This window comes from Phacochoerus africanus, chromosome 9, assembly GCF_016906955.1.
Source record: "Phacochoerus africanus isolate WHEZ1 chromosome 9, ROS_Pafr_v1, whole genome shotgun sequence".
Taxonomy (NCBI): Eukaryota; Metazoa; Chordata; class Mammalia; order Artiodactyla; family Suidae; genus Phacochoerus; species Phacochoerus africanus.
The window spans coordinates 62,032,118-62,058,495 of NC_062552.1; the positions used below are offsets into that span (position 1 = coordinate 62,032,118).

General features: G+C 40.7%; 1 protein-coding gene across 2 annotated transcripts in view; it reads right to left on the reverse strand.

The window, feature by feature from the left end:
• The window catches only part of ARIH1 (ariadne RBR E3 ubiquitin protein ligase 1), a 116,794-nt gene extending 91,039 nt beyond the window's left edge, over window positions 1-25,755 (reverse strand). Inside the window, exons 1-2 of one of the 2 annotated variants that reach the window (XM_047797308.1) lie at window positions 25,056-25,221; window positions 233-300 (exon numbers count right to left, since the gene is read on the reverse strand). In XM_047797308.1, the coding sequence (XP_047653264.1) occupies window positions 233-300; window positions 25,056-25,086 (99 nt within the window). In that variant the 5' untranslated portion in view covers window positions 25,087-25,221. Of the gene's footprint in view, window positions 1-232; window positions 301-25,055 lie in introns of both variants that reach the window. The other variant, XM_047797307.1, reaches the window with a different exon arrangement.
• Window positions 25,756-26,378: the final 623 nt, after the last annotated feature.

Sequence of the window (26,378 nt, forward strand, 5' to 3'; positions counted from 1 at the left end):
TTGAAATAGAGTGGCAAATATCAATTTACTTTGTTGCCTAAGTGCCAAAGAAGCTTCTAATTTAAAAAACTTTTAAATTGTGCCCTTTATAAAATAAATAGGTCAAATTCTTCATGTCACAACAGGTTTTCCATAAATTTTACAGGATAGGTACTTGCTGCCAATATGTGTGCACACATATATGTGTTTAATTATCCTTTAGTAACTTGTCTTTGGAATGATTCTGTCCTACCTTTGCTGCTGCAGCCCTCCTGTCCTTTGCATCACTGAATTCATACTTCTGGAAGTACCCAATATGCACTGTAACAGACAGATGGACAGATCAATGGGCCACAGCGGCAAAGGCCAGATAGATTTGATAAAAATTAAAATCAAGGTATATAAAGGGAAGGGGAAAACCAGAAAACATATCTACCTACATTTTATAGTAAGACACCTGAACTTCAGATACGCAACCCTCCCACACACTCACCCTAATAAACTATTCTTGATTTCCATATTATTCCCTTCTTTCAAGTAGAAACCGTCCACTGCCATAGACAAAATATTACTGGCAGTTACAGATACAGCAGGCATTTCTGTAACCATGCCACACAATTTCTTTAAATAGAGGTTGCTCTTTAATACACAATAAACTATCACATCCAAAGACAAAACTTCCTATGACAAAATTAAAACGGCATTATTACACATAGAAAAGTTCTACTATAGTGTTAAGGCCTACATGATTAAAGTATACTACTGGGAATCATGGAGTGAAAGTCATATTTAGCATTTTGTCATTCCACATTTTTATTTCTATGTAAAAACGTTTGTTGGTACTACATCTAGATACTTTTGAGGGCTTAAAAAAATACATTAGTGTCATTTAGGCCAATTACCAAGATAGAGTAAAATATTTATAAACAACGCCAACAGAATCTCTAAAAGCCATGTAGAGTCCTCCTGTTACCTCAAATCCATTCAAATGAGTATTCACACTTAAAGAAGCTTCTAGAAGTCATTTTTTGAAAAACATTTTAGGAAGTTCCCATTGTGGCGCAGAGGAAACGAATCCGACCAAGAACCATGAGGTTGCGGGTTTGATCCCTGGCCTTGCTCAGTGGATTAAGGATTCAGCATTGCCCTGAACTGTGGTGTAGGCCACAGACACGGCTTTGATGCGGCATTGCTGGGGCTCTGGTGCAGGCCAGTAGCTGTAGCTCTGATTAGATCTCTAGCCTGGGAACCTCCATATGCCGCGAGTGAGGGGCCCCTCCCAAAAAACACCTTTGTATCTCAAAATGCCAGCTTGGCTTAAGCTTCATCAAAAACTTACATCCACGTAAAAGTCTTTTCTTTTCTTTTTTTGCATTTTAGGACCGCACTGGCAGCATATGGAAGTTCCCAGGCTAGGGATCAAATTGGAGCTGCAGCTGCCAGCCTACGCCAAAGCCAAACTAATGCCAGATCCGAGCTGCATCTGCAACCTACACCACAGCTCATGGCCATGCCGGATCCTCAACCCACTGAGCAAGGCCAGGGATCAAACTGGCAACCTCATGAATACTAGTCAGGATTGCAGTCCACTGTGCCACAATGTGAACTCCAAAAGTCAACTTAATGAAATATTTTGTTTTGCATGCATCTAAAATAACAGATTGAAGCTACATGTATAAGAAAGATTGAGGGGAAAAGTTTCCCTACTATTTCCAGAAATCTAACCATTTATACATTTCTTACTGTAACCTCTTAAAACCATGAGCAGGTAATGAGTAATGATAATCAAATGTAATGCATGATCCTTGACTAAATCCTACACTAGAAGAAGAAAAGCTACAAAAGACAACTGGGAAAATATAAATGTCATATGTATGTTAGATTTTTTTCTATGACCATTTTATTAAGATATAATTCATATACCATAAAATTCACTTTCAAAGTGTGTGATTCAGTGATTTTGATTATATTCAGTTATGATATAGTTGCATCAACCATTAACTGCAGAACATTTCATCACCCCAAAAAGAAACCCAATACCCATTAGCAGTCACTCTCCATTTCCCCACTGAGCCTCTACTTTTTGTCTCTATAGATTTGCCTATTTTGGACTCTTCATATAAACGGCATCATACAGTATGAGGCCTGCTGTGACTGGTTAATTCTGTCGTTTGGTTTTACTTACATAGAAAGGCCAACAAGCTGAGAGCGTGTCACAGACATCAAATAGGTCTGTTTTACTGAGGGAATAGAGAGGAACTATTAATTCAGAAAGTTAGTTAAATGAAGGCTGCTTAAAGCTTCAACTGCGTTTATTACAGATGAGGAAATAGAATTTATTAAAATTAAATAACTTATACAAAGTCATAGAGCTGATAAAGAGCAAAACTTAGTTCTATATGTTGCCAAAGAATTAACCACTAAATTATTTTATCTCCTAACAATAATCTACCAATTCTCACTGATGGTATCACCTAATACCTTGAATACCTCTCCCTCCTCTCCATTCCTATCTTGCTAATTAACCTCACCATATAGTTCTTGCTCAGATTACTGTAATAAATTTCTCAATACACTCCCTGATTCCTAATATTATTTACTTCCTATACAGCCAGCAAAGCAGTTCTTCTAAACACTAATCCTATACTAATTTAAGTTTAAAGTTGTTTCAGCTGGCCCCACCTCATTTAGCACTATGCCAAAAGCCTTTATAAACTGCCTATCTAGCCCTAGCTCCTATCACACTACTTCCCAATAATTTTAGCAATATTCAATTCCTTATTCTAGATTCAACAATCTAGACCATTAGTAGCCTCTACCTTTGTACATTCTATTGCTCTTCCTCCTCTGTCTAAAATGCCATCTCTAATACCATCTGCCTAATAAGCAGATTTCACAGCCTAGCTTCAGACCTACTTCCATTAGGATTTGTCAGTCCTTTCCAGAAGGTGGCACTAAACATTCCTTCTCTGACCTTGTAATTCTACTGTTGCATATTACTGTACTATCATTTATTTATACAGGCCCCCTTAAAAGAGTTGTCCAATACCTGTATTCCCCCAGCACAATGTAGCAGCTAAAAAAAAAAGTAGGCAAAAATCAATCAGGTACTCATTTTATACACTGTTCCCAATTAAACTGAAGCATTATTTTTTGGAACCCACTAACCTCAGAAATTCATAAAATAATCATGATATTTAAGGTCTTAAAAGGAGGATAAAAATCAGGTTAGGGGAGTTCCCGTCGTGGCGCAGTGGTTAACGAATCCGACTAGGAACCATGAGGTTGCGGGTTCAGTCCCTGCCCTTGCTCAGTGGGTTGACAATCCGGCGTTGCCATGAGCTGTGGTGTAGGTTGCAGATGCGGCTCGGATCCCGCGTTGCTGTGGCTCTGGCGTAGGCCGGTGGCTACAGCTCCGATTCTACTCCTAGCCTGGGAACCTCCATATGCCGCGGGAGCGGCCCAAGAAATAGCAACAACAACAACAACAACAAAAATCAGGTTAGGGAAAGGGTATAGATTCTACATTTAAGAGAAAAATATTAAAAATGAAGATGATAATAATAATGATTACCTCTGAGGAAGGGAATAAGGTAGTTAAGATGTTATGGTGGGAGAGTTTTTAACCTTTTTTTCTTGGTATTTTTGTCTTTTCAGGGCTGCACCCATGGCACATGGAGGCTAGGGGGTCTAATCGGAGATACAACAGCAGCCTACACCAGCCACAGCAATGCCATATCCGAGCCCCGTCTACAACCTACACCACAGCTCACGGCAATGCTGGATCCTTAACCCACTGAGGGCAGGGATTAAACCCGCAACCTCGTGGTTCCTAGTCAGATTTGTTTCCGCTGCGCCATGACAGGAACTACAGATTTTTTTACTTTTTTATCTTTTGTGCTTTTTGAATTTTGGGGCAAGAAAATACATGCATAGTCAAACAATAAAATTTATTTATTTAATTCTAAAAAAAAAAAAAAGATGTATTAACACTCTTAGACTAAGGCTGTTCAAATTTTTTAAAAAAAGAGGTTATGGAGGAGAATTCAGTCATATTGGGCCCAGCATGCAACTTATTTCTGTATTTTGTTTTGGTTACAGAGAATGAAGACAAACTCTGATTCACAATGCTAAAAAGTCAGTATTGCAATTTCAGGACTTCACTTAAACTGATCCAGAAGCTTCAAAAAGGCAGTAGAAAACATTTTATTCAGAGCTAACTAGTCAATACTGTCTAGCAACTACTTTTACTTTTATAAACACACAGAGGAAATATACAGAACTCAAAACCCCATACCATTAATAACAGAATAATAACCAGATGAGTTATCTATTCCTTTGCTACTTCAAAACCTACCAGTGTCTGCAGTGGGGGTATGAATAAACATCTGCCTTTTCCTTGACTAGCATTTATTTGACTGAACAGGGTCTGTATGTGCTGCTGCAGTGTCCTATCTTCTCTCAACTCTGAGCTGACATACATAGGTCTGAATCCAAAATATCAGTGCATAATAATCTTCCTAAGCAACAATCCATAAGTAAAGCACAAGCGTTTTTCCAGATACTGCACACAAAATATTAGGCTGGCTAAGGTTTAACACATTGGTAATCTCCAAAGTGTTAAATAACTCTTTAAAAATTATACAAGGCTATCATGAGGAAAGATTAAAACCAGGTAAATTCAAGTAAAAAGCTACAGAGACCGATACTAACATACAGAAAAACTCAAAAGCAGAGCTGTTCAAGTATGAAATGTGCTCATTTTCTAGAGCAGCTTGTAGCCATTTGGTATAAGTCAGTATAGAGGTCTAAGAATAGGGTCAGGGATCACTTGACAGGGAGGCAAGATATTTGGTAAGTTGTTGACCAGGATATAACCTTTAAGAACGTTTTCATCCTTGTTAATATTACCCTATGTGAATCAAAAATTGTGTTGACTCTGATATGAAACAAATACTAAGCAAGTTTACTGCAATCTTTCATTCTTTTGCTACTGTTATTATATTTTCACTCCTAAGAGTGAATAGAGGATTTCTGTGAATTTTATTTTCACCCTTTTGGCTTTACAGTTGGCTAGAAGGCAACTTATAAATCAAGCTTTGGCACCTGTATATTCCAAAGACCCAGTAAAACTATATCAATGCAATATGAGTTGAGATAATATAGAAAACAGATAAAATGTTTAGGGCCAATGAAATGGAATTAGATTTAAAAAGTCAGACTTGGGGAGTTCCCGTCGTGGCGCAGTGGTTAACGAACCCGACTAGGAACCATGAGGTTGCGGGTTCGGTCCCTGCCCTTGCTCAGTGGGTTAAGGATCCGGCGTTGCCGTGAGCTGTGGTGTAGGTTGCAGACGTGGCTCGGATCTCACGTTGCTGTGGCTGTGGCGTAGGCCAGTGGCTACAGCTCCGATTCAACCCCATATGGAGCCTGGGAACCTCCATATGCTGCAGGAGCGGCCCAAGAAATAGCAAAAAAAAGACAAAAAAAAAAGTCAGACCGGAAGTTCCCATCATGGAGCAGCAGAAATAAATCCAACTAGGAACCACGAGGTTGCGGGTTTGATCCGTGGCCTCACTCAATGGGTTAAGGATCTGGCGTTGCTGTGAGCTGTGGTGTAGGTCGGCAGCAACAGCTCCAATTAGACCCCTAGCCTGGGAACCTCCATATGGCACGGGTGCAGCCCCAGAAAGAGAAAAAAAGACCAAAAAAAAAAAAAATCAGACTGCTAGGTAAAATTACATATATACTTCCTTTTCAAGGGAGTATTACTTCCATATTGAGTAACAATTTGAAGCCCACTCTAGGTTTTTTGCTTTATGGAAACACCAGGTTCAAAGAGTAAGGCAAATATCAGTAATATGCTCCTCTAATAACTTTAAAAAAGAACTATTTTCTCATTACTAAACGTTAGTACTTTATTAGTATTTAATGAACATTAGAACTTTACTCAAGGAGTTCCCGTCGTGGCAAAGAGGGAACGAATCTGACTAGGATTCATGAGGATGCCAGTTCGACCCCCAGCCTCATTCAGTGGATTAAAGATCCAGCATTGCTTGCCATGAGCTGTGGGCAGGTGGCAGACGTGCCTCAGATGTGAATTGCTGCGCCAGTGGCGTAGGGCAGCAGCTACAGCTCCAATTTAACCCCTAGCCTGGGAATCTCCATATGCTGCAGGAGTGGCCATAAAAAGACCAAAAAAAAAAAAAAAGAAAGAAAGAAAGAAAAGAAAAACAAAAACAAAAACAAAAAACAACTTCAATTAGTAAAGTCAGCTAATCTCCCTTTAAAGGTATGTGTTATCTGGCACATCCGTAACAATTCAGCAATGCTATTCTTCCAGAATCTCTTTGTGCTTCTGTCAGGAGTACACTAACTTTGTGGAACAATGGTCTCAGTCTGTAATTTCATACATTAATCACGACTAAGTTTTACATTATATATGCACCTATAATGTACATCAAGTAGGAAAATTATTTAGTGTTAAACTTCATTTTTAAATGTTTATATTAGACTAGCAAATAGTATATGTTATAACAGCAATTTTGGCTTGATATTTTCTTGAGGATGGTACATTTGTAGGCTGATCCTAAGCTCAAGGATTTCAGAGTCTATTTAATGTGAGTTTAATAAAGAGCTTTTTAATATAAAAGTACATATAAAACCCTGAGACTCACTCAAACAGAAGGTTTCAAAGAAAAATTTCAGAGGGAACATCATTATTTTGCTACACCAAGGTAAGTGTTAAGAAATAATAGATAAGGTAGACAGAGGTTGAAGTATGAAAAGTCGGATCTATCATGCTAAATATAATCTTTTTATCCTAATCTGCAGCCTCTTGTAACCTAGTTGTTGGAAACTCCTAGGCTCCAAATGCCCAGGCTTAGGTAGTAGTAGGTTCTTTATGAGCACCATTTCCTGACCCATTCCCAACCACTGCTTATCATGAATAGTAAAGATGTGGCACACTTTTTCAGGGCATAAACTTCGACTGAGCATGAACATTTCTGACACTGCCATTAACTGAAGGATGATTACTCAGGAAGGAAAGGAGACATTTAGCATTCCCTAAAAAAATCTGTGGTGATCATCCTACACTCAGAAAGCCCCATTTTCCATCAATATCACCCTTTTCACATTCTTTGAATTTTTCTGTTTTGCCATTGAGCACTTTCTAATTACTTCTAATAGTGTCTAACAAGACTGTATTTATTGGCCAGTCCCTACCAGGGCGCCCGCTCTGAGGCCATAAATAAAACTTCCTGTACACTGCGGGGGGGGGGACTGTACTTACCCACACAAAAGACTCTACTTTCCTTCTTTCATAAAAACCAACTAGTCTTTTCAGAAGGCAGGGCATTTCTTAACCAAGTAGTAAAGAAGGGTCAAACCACAACAAAAGTGAAACATGCCAAAGTTGACCTACTATAAAAAGTAACACTTCCAAAGACAAACTGCTAAGGTGTGGGATTTCTGACAATACACTAAGATATTCAACTATGAAAACCAGGTCAGGGCAAGTCAAGAAACAGGAGATAAGGCTACATGTGAATAAAAGTGGGCATGATGGGTCCTGATTTATTGTCTTTTATTTATAATCAAGAATTTATGTACATGTCTGTCCTTCCTATACTAGGAGTCCTAGAAAAGAAAGAAATGTTCTCCACTTTGTAAACCTACTGCCAAAGCACATGTACTGAGGGGAGACATATGGATGTAAAAGTTGAGAACTGTTTTGGTAGAACATGGTGACAGGAAGACATACAGGAAGTAGTTTTAGGAAGAGTAAAATCCAAGAGAACATAGTTCACCATAGACAGTGCCTCAGGCAGAAAGGAGGCTTTGGTCTTTCAGCTTCCTATCTCGAAAGCAATCACACTATTCTGTCATTTGAATTCTATAACTGGAAAAGAACTCTGGAAATGATCATCAAGTCCACACCTTGTCTTCTGCAGGAGCAGGCGCAAACTCGAAACTGATTTAGTCTAAGGTTACTATAGTTTGTAATACAGATGGAATTCCACTCTAGTCCTACACTATAAGGTATAAGAATTTTAATAAATAGTATGGAATGTGAATTAAACAAAGTGATTGATATGTACTTAAGACCTTTATATATACCTGCTATCTCACATATAGAAGCTTTTAAACAGTGACCTCAGTAAACCTACTGTACTACATAAAAGGAGACTGCCCTCCACTCAGTTTGGAGGGCTTTCAAGTTCAGTTTTTATTTATTAAGCATATACCCAATAAAGTTTTTAATGATCCTGGAACCAAAATCTAGCCTGACAGCCATATCCCTGTATCTACCCTTCCTTTCCACATAATATCTGTCGTAAACAGCCCCTAAGATGGCCCCCAATGATCTTTGCCTTCTGTGATTTGTGTAGTTGCTTCCCACAGTGAATAGGGCTGACTTGCGTAGCCAATAGGACATTGAAGAAATAGTAAGTATGGTTTCCAAGGCTAAGCCATAAAAAATGTTAGGGTATTATCTTGCTTTCTTTGATTATGTGGTCTGGGAGGACTGGAGAGGCCCACATGATAAAGAACTGAGACCTCCTACCAACAACCATGTGAGTGAGCCATCTAACTGAAAACAGTTCAGCACAAACCAAGCCTTCAGATAAATGCATCCTCAATTAACAGGATGACTATAACCTCATCAGAGACCCTGACCCAGAATCAGACAAGTAAGCCACTCAAAACTGTAATATGATAAACGTTTGCTGTTTTAAGCCAAAAGTGTTAGTTTGTTATATAGCAACAGATAACTAATACAAGAGACATCTAAAAACAGTCAATTAGCTACAATGAAAGATTCTCTTCGTAAAGTTTTCAGTATACGAAGAAAATTTAAGTATGAGAATTTGGTTCAGTCAAAAAGTCCAACTAGGAGTTCCTGTTGTGGTGCAGCTGAAATGAATATGACCACTATTCATGAGGATACGGGTTCAATCCCTGGTCTTGCTGAGTGGGTTGGGGCTCCAGCGTTGCTGTGAGCTATGGTATAGGTTGCGGATGCGCCTTGGATTCTATGTTGCTGTGGCTATGGTATAGGCTAGCAGCTACAACTCTGATTCGACCCCTAGCCTGGGAACTTCCATGTGCCATGGGTGCAGCCTTAAAAAGACCAAAAAAATAAAAATAAATAAAAAGATGCTATGCTGCTGGCTTTGAGGATGGAATAAAGGGCCACAAGTCAAGGAATGCAGGCAGCCTCTAGAAGTGAAAAGGGCAAAGGAACAGATTCTCCAGAAGGAATACCACCTGCCAATTCCTTGATTTTAGACCAGAGAGATTCACTTTGGACTTCTGACTTTCTCAGTTGTAAAATAAAGAATTTCTGTTGTTCTAAGTCACTAAATTTGTGTTAAGTCATTACAGCAACAAAAGCAAACCGAGACTTGAAGGGGTATCTCAATGAATGGAGGAATGGCTGGTCTTCCATCCAGGACATTTATTGAATCCTGAGATTGTACAGGGCCAAGACTAAAGATCTAAAGGTAGAGTTCCCATTGTGGCTAAGCGATGATGAAGCTGGCTAGAATCCATAAGACAGAGGATCAATCCCTAGCTTCGCTCAGTGGGCCAAGGATCCAGTGTTGCTGTGAGCTGCGGTGTAGGTCACAGATGTGGCTCCAATCCCACATTACTGTGGCTGTGGTATAGGCCAGCGGCCGCAGCTTGATTCAATCCATAGCTGAGAACTTCCATATGCAGTGGGTTTGGCCCTAAAAAAAGCAAACAAAGAAGAGGAAAAAAATGTTATTTGAAATTAAGAATTTACTGAGGGGTATTTACTGAGAGGCTCCCTGGTGGGTCAGTAAGTTAAGGATCCAGCATTGTCACTGCTGTGGCTCTGGTCACTGCTGTGACATGGGTTTGACCCTAGCCCAGGAACTTCTGTATGCCATGGGTACAGCTCAAAACAAAGAGCAGATCAGACAAAGAAGACAGATTTAGAGACCCACATGATAAATCAATAGAAATCATCCAAACTGAAGCACAGAAAAAAGTGAATGTAAGATACACAAAAGGGCATTGGACACACATAAGAAAAAGCTCTAATATATGTGTAACTGGAATCTCAGAAGGAAAGGGGATAAAGACAAAACTGAAAATTTCCGAAATCGGTAAGACATCACCCTCCACAGATTCGGAAGGATCTGAAAACACAAGATTAACACAAAGAAAACCACAACTAGACACAAAGTAAAAAATATTACAAATACCCAGGTTAAAGGTTCCTTAGCTTCCTCCCACCACAAATAATGGAAACCAGAAAACAACATCTTTAAAGTGCTTAAAGAAAAACTACCAACCTAAAATCATATATATAGCAAAATATTCAAGAATAGAAGTAAAATAAAAATATTTGAACAAAAAATGCTTACTAAGTGCCTACTATGTTCTGGGTGCTAGAACTACAGCAATTAATAAAACAGTCACTGCTTTCATAAAGCTTTCATTTTAATGTAAAAAGTCAAAATGTAAGCAAATTAATAAACGGAGTATGTCAGGTGGTACCTCTAATAGTTCCTTCTTGAGAAAATTAAGCATCCATTCCATTTCCAAACATCTTACCCTATCATACCTTATGATTCACATTTCAATCATATTTATTAATGGTATTACTATTTCTGTTAATATCTCCCAGAGCATCTAAGACAGCTTATATATGTTTCTGATTAATCAGCAATACTTAATTTGTCATACATAACCCACTGCAGATTTAAAGTGAACTCATAGGGAGTTCATGTCGTGGCTCAGCGGTAATGAATCCAACTAGCATCCATGAGGATAAAAGTTTGGTCCCTGGCACCATTCTGTGGGTTAAGGATCCGGCATTGCCACGAGCTGTGGTATAGGTCAGCAGCTACAGCTGATTCAATCCCTAGCCTAGGAACTCCCATGTGCCACAGGTGTGGCCCTAAAAAGACAAAAAATAAAATAAAATAAAATAAACTCATATAGTGTGGCTAGTCTTATCTCCTGTTTGCAAGCCAATACTGTGTTTCCATAATGATTCATAAATATTTCAGAATATCACAGCAGTGATTCACTACCTGATTGGTCTCAGAACCCCTTTCTATCTTAAAAAGTACTGAGTTTTGTTTATGTGAATTATAACTATCAACACTAGTGATGTTAGATATCTTTTCCCTTTCTTGGCGGCTGCAGCATATGGAAGTTCTTGGGCCAGGGATTGAATCCGAGCCACAGCTGCAAACCTACACCTTGATTACAAGAAGGCCAGATCCTTAATCCACTGTGCTGGGCTGGGGATCGAATCCTGTGCTTCAGCAGCAACGACCTTAGCCACTGCAGAGACACTGGATCCTTAACCCACTGCACCATAGCAGGAACGCCTCAAAACGATTTTTAAAAAATTTATTAATTCATTAGAAATATCAGTAATAAACCCTCATGTTAATACAAAAATCGCTTTTTTTGCCCCACTCATGGCTTGTGTTCCTGGGCCAGCGAGTGAACCCAAGCCACAACAACAAACCAAGCCACTGCAGTGACAATGCTGGATCCTTAAACCACCATGCCACAGAAGAACTTATACAAAAAAAATTTTTTATGAAATTATGGTTTTTGTTTTTGTTTTTTGTGTTTTTTTGCTTTTTCTAGGGCCACACCCACAGCATAAGGAATTTCCCAGGCTAGGGGTATATATAACTGGAGACCTAGCCGCCGGCCTACACCAGAGCCACAGCAACACAGGATCCGAGCCGCGTCTACGACCCACACCACAGCTCATGGCAATGACGGATCCTTAACCCACTGAGCGAGGCCAGGGATCAAACCCACAATCTCATGGTTCCTAGTCGGATTCGTTAACCACTGAGCCACGACGGGAACTCCTTCACAGCCTTTTCAAATAACTATGGATATTCTTTCTGGTATTACACCAAAACTCAAAAGTGGTTCTTTTTTTTTTTTTGCTTTTTTTTTTTTTTTTTTTTAGGGCCACACCTGCACCATATGGAAGTTCCCAGGCTGGGGTCAAATCTGCACAGCAAGCAGATCTAAGCAGTGTCTGCGACCTACACCACAGCTCACAGCAACGGAGGATCCTTTAACCCACTGAGCAAGGCCAAGGATCAAACCCCAAATCCTCACAGATACTAGTGGGGTTCGTCACCGCTGAGCCACAATAGTAACTCCCTAAAAGTGGTAGTTTCTTAAAAGGATAAGTTATAACATAGAATCTGAAACTATATTAAAGAACTTTTCAGGAGTTCCCGTCGTGGCGCAGTGGTTAACGAATCCGACTAGGAACCATGAGGTTGAGGGTTCGATCCCTGCCCTTGCTCAGTGGGTTAACGATCCGGCATTGCCGTGAGCTGTGGTGTAGGCTGCAGATGCGGCTCGGATCCCATGTTGCTGTGGCTCTGGCGTAGGCCAGTGGCTACAGCTCCGATTCGACCCCTAGCCTGGGAACCTCCATATGCTGCGGGAGCGGCCCAAACAAATAGCAAAAAGACAAAAAAAAAAAAAGAACTTTTCACACTCCAGCTATATTAAAATCCAATGATCTGTTTTATACTCTGAATCATTTACCAATGCATGACTGTGAAATATCATATTTGGACACTGAAAAATTATCATGTGAAAAATATTGGTTCACTATTTGGAAGAAGCAGATCTTCCAAATGTTGCTATATTATACCTCATCAAGAAGCTGTCAGTCTCACAATGGCAGATATAAGTTTTCCAAAATTCTAATTTTCACTTAAAAATTTAAATATTTTATCATTGGCAACAAATAAGCAATTTTCCTTCAAATAACGTGTATTTCGTTCATTCTGGAGAAACATTTACCATATGTTTCTTTGCCATATGTTTGAATAACTAGTATGTAAAGTCATTTTTTTTGTCTTTTGTCTTTTTTGTTGTTGTTGCTATTTCTTGGGCCGCTCCCGCGGCATATGGAGGTTCCCAGGCTAGGGGTCTAATCAGAGCTGTAGCCACCAGCCTACGCCAGAGCCACAGCAACGCGGGATCCGAGCCGCGTCTGCAACCTACACCACAGCTCACGGCAACGCCGGATCGTTAACCCACTGAGCAAGGGCAGGGACTGAACCCGCAACCTCATGGTTCCTAGTCGGATTCGTTAACCACTGCGCCACGACGGGAACTCCCTGTAAAGTCATTTTTTTCAAGTAAAAACAGTGTTGCATCAAACAAGCAGTTTGTTCAGCTCACAAATCAAACTGCACAAACGTTTTTAAGACAATCACTCTAGTTTACTGAAGTGCTTTATGCATGCCACCAATTTTGCCACATAAGCTACTAAGAAGACGTGTACTTAAGGGATAAAATATAACAACACTAATAATTTTTACTGCTTCATCCAGGACAATAGGTGAAAATGGCTTTTTTTTTTGGGCCACACCCTTGGCATATGGAAGTTCCCCTGCCAGGTATCAAATCTGAGTTTCAGCTGTGACCTACACCAGAGTTGCAGCGACACCAGGTCTTTAACCCTGCACCAGACCAGGGATGGAATCCACATTGCTGCACATACAATCAACTCCTTAACCCACTGTGCCACAGTAGGAACTCTGAAAATGATTTTTTTTTACTAAGTGTGTGGCAATGAAAAATAATAACTAGTATAGCCACTAATTTGCTTTGTGCTAAGCTTCCCATGGTTTTACCCACTCATTGTTTCTGCACCATCAATACAAATCCATGCACATTAAAAAGAAAAAATACTGGAGTTCCCATTGTGGCTCAGTGGGTTAAGGATCTGGCATTGCCACAAGCTGCACTGCAGGCTGCAGATGCGGCTTGGATCTGGCATTGCTGTGGCTGTGGCACACGCCTGCAGCTGCAGCTTCAATCCGACCCCTGGCCTGGGTACTTCCATATGCCACAAGTACGGCTCTAAAAAAGACAAATACTTCTATACAAAAGTTTTGCTCTCATGGACTATACTTTGAGAACTACTATATTAGAGGGACTAAACTGTTTTTAACATCACTCTCAGTTCATACAAAGTTATCAGGGAACTACATGAAAATAAAAGTTTAATGTAAAAGAGGCCTTAAAAAGCTTGTTCTCTCAGAGTTCCTGTTGTGGCACAGTGGAAACGAATCTGACTAGTTAACGATGAGGTAGTGGGTTCAATCCCCGGCCTCGCTCAGTGGGTTAAGGATCCAGCATTGCCCCAAGATGTGGTGTACTTAACAGGCGCAGCTCGGATCCTGTGTTGCTATGGCTGTGGCGCAGGCTGGCAGCTGTAGCTCCAATTCGACCCCTAGCCTAGGCAGGACCATATGCCTCAGGTGTGGCCCTAAAAAGACAAAAAAAAAAAAAAAAAGGTTGCCCTCTTGCAATTTAAATGCTTTTTTCATGCCATCTTCTTACACTATCACCGTAGCATTATTTAGAAATCATAAAATAATTAGTGCCAAAAGAAAACACTGTCTGGTCCCCTTTGGTTTACAGTTAAGGAAACCAAAGAAGCAAGCACTTACTACACAAGAATATACTTCAATGAGTACGTATTTACTGAGTTTCTACTATGTCAGAGACTGTGTGACATGCTATGGATGAAGACTCAGCTCTCACCCTCAAAACCCTCATAGTTAGCTAGTGACTTAGAAATCGGGGTGGCTACATTATAGCCTCACTGACACCACACTAAATGTCCATACAAAGTGCTATGCAAACATAAGCAAGGAAGCAGTGAAGGTAGAGGAGAGGGACCTATTAAGAGACATGGTAACACAGAGTGGGGTATGTCTAGGAGTATATCAGGCAATTAAAAAGACAAAAAGCATCACAAAAATAGGGACCAGCATGAGCAAAAACAGGAAAACACAGATGTGTATCATATATTAAGAAATTATTAGTGCAACTTGGGGTGGTGGGAGGACATGGGACAACAGCAGTTAAGGCTGAAAAAATTAGGAGTCTCCTCAGTGACGCAATGGGATTGGCACAATCTTGGGAGCGCTGGGACGCAGGTTTGATCCCTGGCACGTCACAGTGGGTTAAGGATCCCAGTGTTGCTGCAGCTGCAGTGTAAGCTGCAACTGCAGCTCTGATCTGATCCTTGGCCCAGAAACTCCATATGCCATGGGGCAGCCAAAACAAAGAATGAAAAAATTTGTTGAAATCAAGATGGGGAAGCCATGAAGACCACATTAAAGAATCTGAACTAGATATATAAAAGGAAATATATATATGGGGGGTAATGAAGTCTCTTTTTAATTTTAGCAAGAAAATAACTGGTATATTTGTATTTGGTAGTATGACAGACTGGAAGCCCAGAGACAAAAAGGCAAAATAAAAAGAGGCCCTACGTTAGGTTAGTTAGAAAAAAAGGGATAAGAATAACATAAAATAAATTTCAGAGGTAACTTGATCAGGGCAACCAGATATGGGAAATACAGGGAGAAAAAGAATCAAGAATGACTTTCAAATTCCAAGAATGACCAACTAGTAAGTCAATCAAAGGAAGAAGAGCCTTAAGGAGAGAAGGCCATAAGTTTGGATTTCAAGTGGGTTTCAGGAAATACCTATCCAAAATGTCACGAATTTCAGTGTGTCCACATTAGAGGTCCACTTATAAATACTTGCTAGGATAATAAGAAAATATTTCTCAGTCCCTGGCCTATTCTTAATTCCAAACAAAGAGTGCCATTGTGAATGAGAAAGGATATATTATCAAGTAATTGGAGCTGGTTAATATTTGAATTAGAAGTATGACAGTTTAAAAGGAGACAGCAAAGCAAGCCTGGAAGAAATGTCTGGGATTATAGCTATTCTTAGCATTGTCTAAACAAGTATCTTAGTAATAAGGAAATGTTACCTAATAGTTCATTATCTGCAGTACTTTTTTTTTGTCTTTTTGCCTTTTCTAGGGCCGCTCCTGCAGCATATGCAGGTTCCCAGGCTAGGGGTCTAATCAGAGCTGCAGGCACCAGCCTACGCCAGAGCCACAGCAACGCAGAATCCGAACCGCGTCTGCGACCTACACCACAGCTCATGGCAACGCCAGATCCTTAACCCACTAAGCAAGGCCAGGGATCGAACCCACCACTTCATGGTTCCTAGTCCAATTCGGTAACCACTGCGCGACGACAGGAACTCCCATCTGAAGTACTTTTTGCCAAAACGTATTCTCAGGTCATTTGTGACACTTCTTTTAAATGGAACGCAGCACAAAGAAAAGATGTTATTGAGCAAGTCTTCATTAAGTGGAAAATAAAATTACATTAAAAAAACTCCCAGAGTTCCCAGGTGGCTCAGCAGGTTAAGGATCCGGTGTTGTCACTGCAGTGGCTCAGTTCACTATTATGGAGTGGGTTCAATCCCTGGCCCTAGGAACTTCTGTTTGCCAAAAGTGCAGGGAAAAAGAAAAGAACAACCTCCCAATACAATATTTGGCAATTTCTCATTTAAATCTTCACACTTTTTGGCCTTAAAAACAATACTCTCATTTTTAAAAATGAGTAGGGCTCTAAAAAATTAATCTGCCAGAGCAGCTGCTAGCTCAAATAAGACCTTTTAAAACTGCCTTCTAAAATACCAAATTATCCATTATTTAACTCAAATATTAATTGGGCATTTACTACGTACCAAGATACATCAAGAAAGGAGATATTATTCAAGATTAAGCCAGATTACTACTGGGTGAATAAAAAGTTAGGAAGAAAGCAAAATTTTAGGAAGAAACTTAAATTACTTAATTTTAGAAATCTACTGACTATAAAACATGTTCTTTTGAAATTGAACATATAACAACGGCCCACATTTTAATTAGCCTGGCAGTTTTGTTTTGCTTTGTTTTAAATAGAGTAGGCTTTTTTAAACACTGAAAATAAAATAAGGCAAGGACTGCCTCTACTACCTCCATGGGCCCCAAAGTATCCAGTCACCCCAGATTAGAAGCAGCTCTGGGTAACAGATCAAATGTCAGCCTAACACTCGTTCTTCTATTTACCCCATCATATAATGCAAATAATTCAGCTATTTGCAAAATGGACTATACTGATAGTCAAGATCTTAGCAAAGTTATGGCCTTTGATACTATACCTATTAAAAGAAAGTGTCTAAAGAAAAATGGGCAACATGCATAATTAAAGATATTATAGGTCCACTATCATAAAAAGAACAAAAAGAGGGGGATTAATTAACCTTAGGAAGAAAATGTTTTCCTTCATGCTTCCAAAAGATAATTATGTTAAGAGAACAACAACAACAATCTTCATCTAAGCCACCACAGGAACAATGGGTGAAAGCTAAAATGGAGAATGTTAATTCCATTTTTTTAAAAAAAAGTCAAGATTTAAATTTAGAATGTGCTACATCACAAAACAGCTCACTGTCATTTATTTGAAGTAGATTAGAATGTTATGGAGAGGATTCTTAGAGACACTGGCTGTACATAAAATAAACCAGAGGAAGACCTTTTGTTTAATGATAATGCTTAGACCAAACTCCCAGAGACCTATTCACTTAGCCTTGGGTTATGAGTGCCAGCTTTTAAAAAAATTCTCAAGTAAAAAATCTGAATAAGATGAGTAGATTGCATCAATGTCAATATACTGATTATGATATTACGCTGTTCTGCAAGATGGTACCACTGTAGAAAAGTCAGTAAAGGCGGAGTTCCTGTCATGGTGCAGAGGAAATGAATCCGACTAGGAACCATGAGGTTTTGGGTTCGATCCCTGGCCTCGTTCAGTGGGTTAAAGATCCAGCGTTGCTGTGAGCTGTGGTGTAGGCCGGCAGCTGTAGCTCCCATTAGACCCCTAGCCTGAGAACCTCTATATGCCGTAGGTGTGGCCCTAAAAAGAAAGGAAAAAAAAAAATCAAATCAGTAAAGGGTACAGCGCACCTTTCTTACAACTACACGTTAATCTGTATCTTAAAATTTAAAATGTCATGAAAAAATTGCCAGGTGAGGAGTTCCTATCATGGCTCAGCAGTTAATGAACCAGACTGGCATCCATGAGGACATGGGTTCAATCTCTGGTACCACTCAGTGGGTTAAGCATCTAGCGTTGCCATGAGCTGTGGTGTAGGTTGCAGATGCAGCTTGGATCCTGTGTTGCTGTGCCTGTGGCATAGGTCAGAAGCTGTAGCTCTGATTCAACCCCTAGCCTGGGAAATTTCATATGCTACAGGTGCAGCCCTAAAAAGACCAAAAAGAAGAAAGAACAACAAAAGAAAAAAAAATCACAGGTGATGCTACTATCTAGCCGAAGTACAAAAAAGAAAAAGGGGGGAAAAAAAATCAATGAACTGAAGAATCTCAAATTCCTGCCAATTCTAAGAGGTTAACTATTCTTTCAATCTCAGCCATTGAAAGGTAATCATTTAAAGGTACAGTAATATTTTTCAAAGTCAAACAAATAATTTATGGTTATTCAAAAATTAAAAATTCAAACTACTATACCCTTCCATTAGTAGATAAATTGGATAAATAAGCACTATACAATAGTTTACACTCACCTCTTATCTGAGCCAGATTATATGTATCATGGTAAGTAGTCTCTAAAATGGCCCTCAGGATCCACCTCCTGTCTTCACGCTTTCGTGCATTCCCTTCCTCTTGAGTGTTGGCTGGACTTACTTAAAACAGTACAATACAGCCAAGTGATGGGATGTCACTTCTGAGATCAAGTTATAGAAGACTGTATTTTAACCTTGGGGACTCTATCAGACTCCTTACCCTGAAGAAAAGAAACTACTGTGTTGTAAGCCACTTTCTGGAGAAACCCACGTGGCATGAATTGGCCAAAAACCAGCCAGTGAAAAATCTGAGGCCTCCCAACAACCACACAAGTGAGTTTGGAAGGGGATCTTCCCATGAGTCCAACCTTGATAAATGCAATCTAGCTGATACAGAGACCCTGAGACAGAGGAACCCAACTAAGCTGAAGCCATATCATGGCCCATATAAAATGTGAGGCGTTTTGTGTTTTTAAGCCACTAATTTTTAGGGAAAATATAGAGCTAAAGATAACTAATACATACAGCTGCCACAGGTCAAGCCCAGAAGAAAGTGATCTAGTCTGATGATTTCTGCCTTTGTCCGAGCTTCTACAATATTATCACCCATAATTAATTGTCTTACTTTAGCCGACCTCACCATTACTGGAACACACCTTCCTCATTTTTATTTCAATTTCTTCGAATGGCTTCCTATCTGTCCTTTCTATCCACCTAAATCCTAGACATCTTCCAGATAACATCCACAGACCTCTATTATTATCCATTTAGCACTGACCTAATAGCTTTGAGGGTCTAAATTCAGAGAGACCGTGAACTCCTAGAGAATAAGTCTCATATTTTTTTCAATATTTAATGCACTACCAAGCAGGTGCACTGACAGTATCCAAAGACCTCATATCTCTTCAAGTGTATCAAATAAAGAAACACAACTATTTTTGTTTAAAAAACACCACCACCACCACCAGTGTGTGGGGAAGGGTGGAAGAAAAACCAAGTCCTCCAACCCCGAATGAAAGATGTCAACAGTCTGGCTTGCAAGTTTGAAATGACTGAATAAAGATCACCTTATCTGAAAAATAACAGTAATGATAATAAATCCGCTTCATGATTAGCCTAGTGAGTATTGACCAAACTCTTAAAATTTCTTGAACAAACTGCCTTCCATCAATATCGCACCTCTACAGTAATTTATCACTAGTAATTATAATGGAGAGCACTGCTGTTAAATTTCAACTAGACCAGTGGTTCTCAAACTTCAGCTTATATCAGTATCACCTGGAATGGCTGTTAAAACAGACTGATAAACCACAGTTTCTGATTCAGAGGATTAAAACCATAAGCGATTCAACAAGAATTAGTTTTATTTAAAACTGAGAGCTCAAAGAAATCAGTTGGGAAAAGATAAAAATTCGAAAGGAATAAACCATACTGACACCTTAATAGCCACAACACACACACACATCGCATCTCCCTCAAACAAGTGAACCAATTTATTATCATCATTATTATTATTATTTAGGGCCTGTGGCATATGGAAGTTCCCAGGCTAGGAGTCAAATTGGAGCTGCAGCTGCTGGCCTACACCACAGAAACACAGAATCAGGATCAAAGCCACATCGGCAGCCTACACCACAGCTCAGGGCAATGCCAGATCCTTAACCCACTGAGTAAGGCCAGAGATCAAACCCGGATCATCATGGATACTAGTGGGGTTCGCTACCACGGAGCCACAACAGGAACTCCAAGTTGATCAATTTAAATTAATCTTGATATGCACACTTCAATTTCTTGGAAAAAGTGAGAATCTCCAATTTACTGAGGTTTTAAAAGGACTTTAGGAAAACAAACAAAGCATTAACATAAAAAAGGCCAGTCTAGTAGTTAACTTCCCAGATTTAAATTAAAAAAAAAAAAGCAAAGCCAAACAAAAACTCAAGGTTCTGAGATGTAAATTAACCTGTCAGTTTAGAAGAAAGTAATGGTTAAAACTGACTTCCAAACCAATATACAATACACAATACACTGGACTATACTGCCTCTAATTTATGCATGAAACTTTACCTTAGAAGTTCTTTAATATTTCAAATAAATAAATGGGTGAAATAATAATTAAGATTTCAAATCAGGAGTTCCCATCGTGGTACAGTGGAAAGAATCCAACCAAGAACCATGAGGTTGCAGGCTGGATATCTGGCCTCAATCAGTGGTTTAAGAATCCTGCGTTGCTGTGAGCTGTGGTGTAGGTCGTGTAGGTTGCAGAGGCATCTCTGATCCGGCGTTGCTGTGGCTGTGGCGTGGCTGGCAGCTACAGCTCCAATAAGACCCCTGGCCTGGGACCCTCCATATGCCACGGGTGCGGCCCTATAAAAAGACAAAACTTGGAGCTCCCGTCGTGGCGCAGTGGTTAACGAATCTGACTAGCAACCATGAGGTTGCGGGTTCGGTCCCTGCCCTTGCTCAGTGGGTTAACGATCCGGCGTTGCCGTGGGCTGTGGTGTAGGTTGCAGACGCGGCTCGGATCCAGCGTTGCTGTGGCTCTGGTGTAGGCTGGTGGCTGCAGCTCCGATTCAACCCCTAGCCTGGGAACCTCCATATGCCGTGAGAGCGGCCCAAGAAATAGCAAAAAAAAAAAAGACAAAAAAAGACAAAAAACAAACAAAAGATTTCAAATCAACAAACAACAAAGTTTCCCTCATGAAGGTTACATATTTCAGGTGTCTTTAATACAGGTTATTTAGAATAATAAATCTTATAATAAAGCAAGACGCCCATCCACTTCTCTTTATGCCTCCTCTCTGTTCACATCCAATAGTCCGATGTGCCTCTTCTTCAGCACATCCTTTTTAAATGTGGTATTAAGGGTACTGTCATACTCTACTCATTCTTCCTAAGTGAGTCAAAATCATGACACTGGATGAACTATGACTATTCCAGAGGTTTGGAATTATCACCAGAGTGACTAAAAATATAGAGATGCTTAGGCTCCAATTCAGATTTGACTAATGAATAACAATCTCTGGGAATGGAGCCCAAGGACCTCTGTGTTCCCCATCTCTATGCTTCTTAGTTAAGAACCATGTCCTCTACAGTGACAAGCACACACCCAAGGCACAACCGACATTTGCTGAATATTGCTATGGAAATACAAAATGGCAAAGTTTAACATCCTTCAAATGCAGAGCTATATAATGTTAGTTCAATAAATTACTTAGCTATTTAGGCAATTACATTAAATGATCACAGTAATTTTAATAAGTTAACTATTGTAACAGTAACAATACTAGTTAAGTAAAGAAAGCTGGGCAAATCAAAGGCTATAAGCACCTACCATTGATATAAAGTTAAAGAAAATCCTTGATCTTTTCTTAAAAGTTCAAAAGGTAAGCTAAGTAGCCACAAAGGGTTTTAAAAAAACAAGGCCAAATTAAACAAACTATGACAAGAGTTAGAGAAAGCCAGAAAACCAAGAATTTCCTAAAAGAAAACGTGTTAACTTATTTGGAGACTAGAACTAATTAGCAGATATCTACAAATAACAGTATTAATCTGTTGTTGCCCAAAACTACTCTCAGAAAAAGTAATCAAATTCCCCCAGGAAAGATTAACTTGGTGACCTTATTACATTTCAATCATTTTCTCTCTCAAATTCACTAGTATACCTGATTTCATATTGAAAAGTAGCACCAGGGAGAAGGGGATTTAAATTTTTTAGAATTAACAGTAAGCTCCCTAAGGTGAACTAAATAAAACAACGGTTCTAAAATTACTTAAAATATACATTAGACCAACATTAGTTTTAACTAAAAAACCTACATGTGTGATATGTAAAGCCACTATGAATATAAACAGGTCTTATAAATCAATAAAAGACAAACATCCCAAAAAGGGGTAAAACAGCAAAAGCAAAGGGCAATTTACGAAAGAATAAACATGTTAGAAGTTCAACCTCTAACATGTTAGAAGTTCAAAAAAAAAAAAAAAGGAAATTTAAAAAATGATGACCATTTTATTTCAATCAAACACCAGAGGGGGGAAAAACTAGTATAAGTATTTCTGAAAGCAGTGTGGTAATACGTATCACATGCTTTGAAAATAACCAAGCTCTTTGACTCAGCAATTCAATTTATTCTGAAAAATAGACATTCAAAGATTTACCTATGAGGATATTTCCAAAGAGGCTTATAAAAGACAGAAACTAGACATTAAAAAGGAAGAGCAAAATAATAAAGGACTGATTAAATAGTTTAGATCTATAAAAATGTAAGCACTTGAAAAATAGCTACTTTTTGACATGACAAAGTTGCTGACATTCCTTCTTTAAAATCATTCTTTTTTCTAATCTGCTTTTTTCTACTGAAAACATAAAGAGAATATAGGGTTTGATTCTGTTATTATTTAAAAAAACATCTATAGCTTAGTCACAGGTCTGGAATAATGACCACAGTTCAAATTCTGGTATATGTCTCAAAATGGCAGGTAAAATAATTCTTTTTTTCTCCTTACCCAATCCCTGTTTTCTTACAGTGTGTTACCTATGTAACTTTTTAAGTTTAAATTTAACAAACATAACCTATAACATAACCAAAGCCTAGTTTAGATCTAATGTATACTATTTGGAGAGGAAAAGGTCTGGGCTAACTCCTATCCTTTGATTTACTGATATTCCTAAATATGAACTTTTAACAAGGGAAAGATACTAAGATATTGTGCAATTCTATTTAAGAGCATCCTTAACATGGAGTAGAATAGAAGTTTTCATCAAAAATCTGTTATGGAAACATGGTTAAAGCAGGACACCTAAAAAAAAAAAAAAAATCCCTAGTATTTTGTAGGTCTTAGTTCAGTTCATCAGCACTTACTCCTTTCCCCCTAAACTAACAAAAAAAAGATAGCTACATCTTTGTTCCAGAAATGACATAAAGAATTTGTAAGGTTTGACCTCAGTGATTAAGGGCACACTTAAGAGTTGAAAAGTTAGATGAGATTTAACTACATGAAAACACACCTAAGTTAAAAAATAAATAGCCATGAATTTTTAAAGCTAACTAAAATGCCAAAAAACCTAGGTAATAAGTTTGAAAACCACTTTATAGATTTGCTATATACTTTATACAGTAAATAAACGAAAAAAAGAATTCAAAGTTTCACTGTAAATTCAAGTTTCCTCAAAGAAAAATTTTCAATTTAGTGACCTAAGACCCCAACTGTCATATTTTAAGGATTAGAAAAAAACAGTAAAACTTATCTTTCTTCTACAACCCTTCAATTCCCTCCTCAAACTACATTATCTATAGGAAAGTTTGAGATTTCCACTGTTTAGTAATAGCACTAGATATCACAGATTTTTTTAAACTATTATTCAAAACACGGTCTTCTAATAGGCCTACATAGATAGTTCCATTTTCAAAAGAAAGTGTCGCCTACTAAACAATACTGTAAAAAATCATGCAAACTTCACAAGTAGGCAGTTGACATACTACTAATTTACCAGTGAATATTAGCCAAGCAATTTTAAGGGGGTGGGGGATTGGTTATGACTGACATACAACAAGACAATAGTAATTTTCTGTTTATGTATATATAGTTTCTTTCCATGTAACCAGTGTTTTCTAAAAGTTGCAGTGAATCAAGGCTTCATTTTTATTCTTCAATCACATCCCTGACCCCCATGACTGTTTTTCCCAAATAGAAACTTTTGACGTCCTAAGCTCAAAAACAAAGTCCGACCCACAAGAAGGTTAAATGAGATGTGGTTATCAATTTAAACCAAGACCAACTTAATGACCACGAAATACAAATTATTAGAGAAAGGGGGTGAGTCCAGAAGCAGAAAGCCTCTACTTACTAACTCACAATAGAGGCTTGTCCAATATTAAACAATAACACTACGCTTTGCTGTTGTTTTAGCTGCAAGGCTGGGTATGCAATTCGCTGCAACTGTTCCAACAGCTTAAGTACGCTACAACTGAAAAAAGTAGTAGTTGGGTCCCAAACAAACAGCAAAGATTTAAAAAGATGCAAGCAGAAGCCTCACCATCAGAAAAGAAGACCCACGAACACCTCTTCCAAGAAACAATTCCCTTCCCCCACCTTTAAGTAGGCACTTAAGACTGCCAAGCAGATCCATTCCTTTATTAACTGGTGTCCACTTGGGGCAACCGTACACCAAGCAGCTCTTAGGCCTACTCTAACCCCTTCCAAAAGTGCTCAAGTGAGGCTGAAGGCCAGAGAAACAGTCTTAGGGGCCCAGTTCTTCCAGCTCTTCTCCACTCTGCCCTGGTAGGTGCTCCATGGGCCAGAGGAATAACACCGGGGCCAGGACCGGCAGGAACTGCGTCCAAGAGAGAAGTCTTAGGCGGCCGGAGGCCTCCGCCATAGCAGGACCTGGAAAGCACCGCCTCCAGCGCACCTCCCCACACCCGGCAAATGTCTGCTCTACCCCCAGCAGGGGCAGCGGAGGAGACAGGGCTGGGAGGTACCGGGCTGAGCTGAGCACCAGGCCCAGGCCTGCCCCTCGGGACCGCGCGAGCAGCACGAATCCGCTCCTGGGTCCAGACCGATCAAGCAGGCGTGGGGGCCACTCTCACCTGGATGACCTCGTTGACCTCCCGGATACATTCCACCATGTGTTGCAGAATCTGCTCAGCTGTGAGCACCTCGTAGCGGTAATCCTCCTCCTGCTCGTGCCCCGACCCGCCGCCGCCGCCGCCACTGCCGCCGCCGCCGCCGCCGGGCCCCAGAGCACTGCCGCCGCCACCGCCCGTCTCCCCGCCCAGCAGTCCGTCCCGCTCCCCGCCGACGCCCAGCTCAGGCTCCACCAGCTCCACCTCGCCCAGATCCAGGTTATCATCGTCCGGCTCGTCGTCGTCGTCGTCCTCCTCCTCCTCGGCGCCGCTGTCCTCCTCGCTGCACTCTTCGTCCTCGTCGAACTCGTAGTTGTACCCCTCGTCCGAGTCCATGGCGCGACGCGCGGGGGCCCGGCAGACGCTGGCCCTAAGGCGGGGAGAGGGCGGGGACGCCGAGGCCCCGGCTCTCGCTCCGGCTCCGGCTGATGTCCGGACGCAGGCCTGGCTCCGGCCCCGCGGGCCGCAGCTCCTCCCCGGGCGCGGCGGTTGGCGGTTGGCGGCTGGCGGCGGCGGGGAGGGCGCGGAGGAGGGAGGGAGGGAGCGAGGGGGCAGCTCGTCGCCCGCCTCAATCAGACGCGGCTCCGCACCGGCCTCGGAGAGAAAACAGTCCCCAGCGCCACCTCCACGGCCGCTGCTACCGCTACTGAGCCAACAAAGGGGCGTGCGTCACCGCGTCGCGCTGCGTCGTGGCGTCACTGTTCTTGGCGTCACCGCGCCCCGCCCCTCGGCCCCTGTGTGGAGTGCGGGGAGACCCCACGGCCGGGGCTGGCCCTGGGAGCCAGGCGCCGCGGGAATCGTCGGCTGGGTTCCCGCTGCGTTCGCTGTTCGGAAGGACGCTGGCCGACACCAGCTGACAGTGTACTTGAGGAGGCTGTGGCCTCCTGGTCACCGAGAGGGGGCCCTTGGGCCGCCCCGGGAGTGGTTTTTGCCACTGGCTATGGGGATCCAGCCATTCGCGCAAACCAATGGGGAAGGCGGCCTTCCCACCGGGCGGTAAAGACCCTTCCCGCCCAACCTGGAGTAATTCCAGGAAGACCTTGGATGTTGAGCTAATATTCCTGTTGCCTGGGCTACTCAGAGGATTCTGTTTTATGCAGAACCTCTCAGCCATGCAGCAGGTGTTCTCGTTTTAAGTAATTCACTTGACTCTGTGCCCTGGTACAGACGTGCTGTGATTTAAGTCGCCTGTAGTGACGTCATTTAAAAGAAGCGGTCTCTAAACTCCGCTCATCAAGCGCCTATTCAAGGCCAGAACATTGGCAAAGTTGTGGCTTGCCTTAGTTG